The following is a 5,717-nucleotide window of genomic DNA, read 5'->3' on the forward strand; positions in this document are numbered from 1 at the left end:
CATCCCGCCAGGAGCATCCAGTCCCGTCCAGAGCATCCCAACAGGAGCATCCCGCCAGGAGCATCCAGTCCCGTCCAGAGCATCCCGACAGGAGCATCCTGTCCCGTAAGGAGCATCCCATCCCGTCAGGAGCATCCCATCCTGCCCGGAGCATCCTGCCCTGCCTGGAGCATCCCGTCAGGAGCATACAGTCCTGCCCGAAGCATCCAGCCTTGAGCATCCTGTCCCGTCCGGAGCATCCCGCCCGGAGCAACCCGCGCCACCCGGAGCATCCCGTCCCGCTCGGAGCATTGTGCTCCGTCCATCCCATCCCGCCCCGTCCCACCCTGGCACGCCCGTAAAGCCGCTTTGGAGGGCAAACTCACCCGTTTTCCTCAGCTGTTTTATTGGTGGTAGCACCCGGGAATGTCACACACGTGTTTCTCATTGCTAGGGAGTAAGCTCTCGGGTCTGGACACGTTTTTCCCACACCAAAACTTGTGTAGGTTACAATTGTATGCATAGAATCACAGAATCAGGTTGGAAAAGACCTCCAAGATCATCAAGTCCAACCCTACCGTGGTCACTAGCCCATGGCACTAAGTGCCACATCCAGTCTCAGCTTGAAAACCTCCAGGGATGGGGAATCCACCACCTCCCTGGGCAGCACATTCCAATGCCTGAGCACTCTCTCCACAAAAAATCTCTTCCTAATATCCAACCTAAAGCTCCCCTAAAGCACTGCAGTGCCTTCTCCAATGGGAAAGAACAAATGGCTAAAATGTATTTTCACTCCTTAGTTTTACTTTAAAAAAATGTACTTATAGATTCTTGAAATCGTAGAATTTTAGGGGTTGGAATGGAGCTGAGAGCTGACCCAGCCCCAACCCCTGCCCTGGGCAGGGACACCTCCCACCAGAGCAGGTTGCTCAAGGCTCATCCAACCTGGCTGTGAACACTGCCAGGGTTGGGAAATATAATAAAATATGAATGTAATATAAAAGCTCCAAATGGTGGCAAAAGTACAAAGAGATGGCAGCAACCATAGATATTTAAGCAGCAACAGGATGTTTATCTCTGAAAACAAAACAGCTACTTCTGGTAATGCCATTCACACTCTGATTAATAGATCTAATGAGCTGCCAGCTCATGGTGTAAAAACAGGGAAGAGCAGCACATCTGCTGCTGCTACTGATTATTTTCCCAAGAGACAAAATCACCTAGTGAAACAACATTTAGCAAAGCTCTTTCTTAGTGCTTCCCTCATGTTTTGTTCCTCTAATGATGCTTTGTGGATTTGTCCCAGTTGTGTAACTATTAAAAGTGAAGCCAGATACCTTGGAAAGAGTTAAACCTAAAGAGAATCCTGCGCAATGCCACAGAGAAAAAATATCACTCAGCAGCTTGAATTGTGGAGCTTCATTGTCACCAGGCTGTGTAACAATGATGCAGGGAACCACACGGTGCACACACGAAACAAAGAGCCTTAGAATCCTCAGCACACCCTGTGCAATCACAGCTGTGCCCCTGGACATTGTGCAGGTAACAAGTCTTTGCTGGAGCTCTTCGTTGTCATGGAAGGATCTCTGTTTTAAAGCACCCCCTGCTCCCATTGGAGAGGATGCTCCATCTGAAAGCTCAGACGATCCAGGTTCTCACAGACAAAGGTTCTTACAGCTGCCTGCAGACTTGGCACATATTTCTCTGCCACAATGACATAAACCTAGAAACCTTTTCCTCTTGGTGCTTTGGTTTTCTAAACACAAGTTTAGAGCTTTCCAAAAGGTGCCCTGCAGCCAAGTTCCTGTGCTTTGCAGGATGCTCAGCAGCACAGAGCTTAGCCAAGCTACAGAGAAATGACTAGAGACCTAAAAGGCTGTCAGGGCCACCCAAGAGAGATAACCTTTTCCCAGCCTCTCTGCCTTGGCCTACACACCTTGGTTCAAGTTAATGTCAGTCCCAAGGACCCAGACTGGATTCCTTTGGCTGGTTTTACCTTCTTGACAGTTCTGCTCTAAGGCTGTGACATTCTGTGACATGAACAGGAGGTGCCCAGAGGATGATCAGACTCTGCTCAGTGGGAAAACCAATCAAACAAGAGGGAACAGCACAAACTGATGCCCAGGAAGTTCCACCTGAACAGGAGGAAGAACTTCTTTGCTGTGCAGTCCCTGAGCACTGAACAGATTGCCCAGAGAGGTCGTGGATTCTCCTCACTGCAGATATTCCAGACCCCTCTGGACACAGCCCTGAGCCATGAGCTCTAGGCTGGCCCTGCTGGAGTAGGGAGGTGGGACCAGTCAGCAGCCTCAACAAGTAAGATAACTCCCTGCCAGGGCTGGAGAGAGGTGGGGGATGTGTGTCCTGCCAGGGCTGAGGGAGAGGAGAGAGGGAATGGCCTTGAGCTGAGCCAGGGCAGAGTCAGATTGGATGTGAGGAGAAATGTTTTCCCTGCTGTGGTGTTGAGGCCCTGGGATATTGCCCAGGGAGGTGGTGCAGTCACCATCCCTGGAGGTGTTTCAGAGGTGTCTGATGTGGCACTGGAGGATCTGGGTTAGGGTTTGGGGGTTCCAGCAGTGACAGTTTATGGTTGGACTCAATGACCTTAGATGTCTCCTCCAACCTTGATGGTTCTATGACTATAAATGAAACAAACCAACTGCTCTTGGTACCAACAGACACAGCAAAATATTTAGTCTCTTAACTCAGACATATACAGAGTTTTATGCACCCATTCAATATGAGTCCTCAGGTCTCTCACGTTCACTTAAGTTTCATCAACTGCTCTTGTTAAGTCTACCTTGACCACACGAGTTGTAGCACAGGGTCCTCCTCGGAGACCTGCCAAGAAAACCTGTGGTCTGGGCACATTGCTGGAGCTGTCACACTTAGTCTGTGTGCTGACATCCTTGGGCAAGTACACTTGGCTGGAGTTCTCTCTTCTCCTGTGGCTGAGGTCAGTCTGCACGGCGTGAGTCACTTTGCGGCGCAGATTGGCCTAAAGGCACAAAAAACACGAAGATCAATCAACATCTTGTTTGAACATTTTAGCACTAGTGTGTACTGAGGTGTGTTTGTGTTTTGGGCAAGGGCTGAGGGAGTTGGGTTGCTCAGCCTGGAGAAGAGGCTCAGGGGTGACCTCCTGGCTCTCTGCAACTCCTGCCAGGGCTGGAGAGAGGTGTGGGATGTGTGTCCTGCCAGGGCTGAGGGAGAGGAGAGAGGGAATGGCCTTGAGCTGAGCCAGGGCAGAGTCAGATTGGATGTGAGGAGAAATGTTTTCCCTGTTGTGGTGTTGAGGCCCTGGGATATTGCCCAGGGAGGAGGTGGAGTCACTATCCAACCATGCTTCGGTACCTTTCAAGGATGGGTAAGTTAGCTCAAAGGAAACTTCTGCAGGGTCAGACACATCCAAAGGTTTTCATTACCATTCTGTCATCAGTTACTACATGCTTCCTCCTCTCTTGTGATGGTGATGAATGTTATGGTTATTTTATCAATCGATTATGACTAATATCTATTGTGATCTATGATTAATATCAACTGTTCCACTTGCAATAAAGTTTTACCTGACCCAAATCTTTCTGTTACCTTTTTTCTTTTCACAAAGAAGTGATACAGTAAATATCTTCAACCTGTTGAACTGACTTGAGTGTGGAAAAACAAGTTTAAAATTCCAACTCTCCTTACATAAAGAAGACAACTGAACCGTTTCAAAGGAATGGACAGAGCTCAAAAACTGGGTACAAATATATATAGAGAGAGTGAGAGAAGATGAGAGAAGAAGAAAGTCTTGAAATAAGGTGAGAAAATACCTGGGGGAAAAACCACTTGAGCCAACTGTAATGAAATTTATGCCTTTGAATGAGGTTAGATTTATGTTCCAAGGGACAAAAGTTAAGAAAAATTTCTCCTCAACTTTGCTATCCCACAATGAAAGCCTACCAAGAACAATACAAACCAGTTTTATAGCTTTTCTCCTCATTTCCCATTCGTTCCACTCATAGGATGCCACGACAGTCGGAGGTAAGATGTGAGTATCAGTCTGAGTACTGATCTCACACGTTGGGGTTGGTTCCATCAAGTATTTGTCTGCATTTCTGGCCTGGATGGAAAGAAACAACCAAAGCTCAGAGAGGCATCGATGATAATCCAGAGAAAAAACACATGGCTATGCTATTTTTTCACAAGCAAATAGAGAACTGCAAACCACAAATGAGTAACAGTTTTTATATTCAACTGTGGTTTTGTTCCCTCTATAAAGAAGAAAACCTTAAGTATGGATGGAAAACATTAAGATGGATTTAATTTCTGACAGAGAACCCTTTAGGCAGAGGCCACAGCTGAGTTTTAGGCTCCCACATACCTAGTGAGTACTTCAGCCTTGGATTTTGGTAAAGGGAGGTAGCACCACCACCAGTATTTTGGCTGCAGGCAGCTCAGTTTGCCTTTATGATATATGGAGGATCTGGTTTAGGGTTTAGGGGTTGCAGCATGACAGGATCATGGTTGGACTCGATGATCTGAGAGGTCTCTTCCAACCTGGATGGTTCTGTGATTCTATGAACTGTATTTCTCACAGTTCAAGACCAAAATCATTTCACAGATAGGGGCCTAAAATTCACAGTGGATCACAGAGAATGTCTATGAATCCAAACCAAATCTGGACAGTATCTGACTCATCTTCTACTGCTTTTATTTACAGCCCCTTGCAGTTAATTTTGCCAAAGTGAGGAGAAGACACAGGACCTTCCTGCTTTTATCACTACCACAATCCTTTGGCTCTAGATATTCTCCTGGGAAGAGATAAGGGGAGAACAACATTAAGTGAGAAGTTTTCTTCCCCACTCTGAAGACCTGGAAGAGTTGGACCTTCACACATTCTGTATGGTAGGCAGGTGGTTTTCCTCCTTTCCCAAGGATGGGTATCACCTGTTCTCTATGTCCTAACAAGGGCAGACCAAGCAGTGACCCAAGGGGGCAAAGGGCATGTGCAGTGTGTACCTGTGCATGTGGAACAAGGTGTCCAAACTGCTGGTGGAGCTCCAGCAGATTAATTAGCTCTGCATATTCTTTCGCTTTTTCTATGTTCAATCGGATGAACTTATCTGGGTCTTGAGCAAAGTTGTGTGCAGCTTCTTTGGAACTGAAAACATAACATTTCTCCTTGTGCTTCAGAATTCCAATAGCAGGATTCCCTAAGAGAGGAAAGAAAAACCAATCCAACGTGAACCCAAGGAATAAAACAGTGAACAGGGTGATATCCAGTACAAAATACAACGGTGATCAAGATTCTGTGTTTATCTCAAGTCACTTCCTCTTTCTTCTAAAATCAGAAAAAGCTTTTTTAAATACAGAAAAGGTCCTACATGTGGGCCATGGCAACCCCAGGCACAGCTCCAGGTTGGGTGGGGAAGGGATTGAGAGCAGCAATGAGGAGAGAGACTTGGGGGTGATGGTGGGGGAGAAACTGCCCATGAGCTACAGATATTAATCATACATAGCAATAGATTAGTCATAATTTATTGATAATAACCATAACATTCATCACCATCACAAGAGAGGAGGAAACATGTAGTAACTGGAAGACAGAATGGTAATGAAAACCTTTGGATGTGTCTGACCCTGCAGAAGTTTCCTTTGAGCTAACTTACCCATCCCTGAAAGGTATCAAAGCATGGTTGGATAGTGACTCCACCACCTCCCTGGGCAATATCCCAGGGCCTCAACACCACAACAGG

The 5,717-nt window shown here is 46.7% G+C and overlaps 1 protein-coding gene across 1 annotated transcript in view; it reads right to left on the minus strand.

Annotated features, from left to right (window-relative positions):
- Positions 1-2,746: 2,746 nt before the first annotated feature.
- LOC103801444 (chromosome unknown open reading frame, human C6orf165) overlaps positions 2,747-5,717 on the minus strand; it is a gene marked incomplete at its 5' end in the record, with an annotated part of 7,290 nt that continues 4,319 nt past the window's right edge. Inside the window, 3 exons of the mRNA XM_009073859.1 lie at positions 2,747-2,977; positions 3,938-4,081; positions 4,981-5,174. Coding sequence (XP_009072107.1) covers positions 2,747-2,977; positions 3,938-4,081; positions 4,981-5,174 — 569 coding nt within the window. The remainder of the gene's footprint in view (positions 2,978-3,937; positions 4,082-4,980; positions 5,175-5,717) is intronic.

The sequence above is a fragment of the Acanthisitta chloris genome, unplaced genomic scaffold, assembly GCF_000695815.1.
Source record: "Acanthisitta chloris isolate BGI_N310 unplaced genomic scaffold, ASM69581v1 scaffold4634, whole genome shotgun sequence".
Taxonomy (NCBI): Eukaryota; Metazoa; Chordata; class Aves; order Passeriformes; family Acanthisittidae; genus Acanthisitta; species Acanthisitta chloris.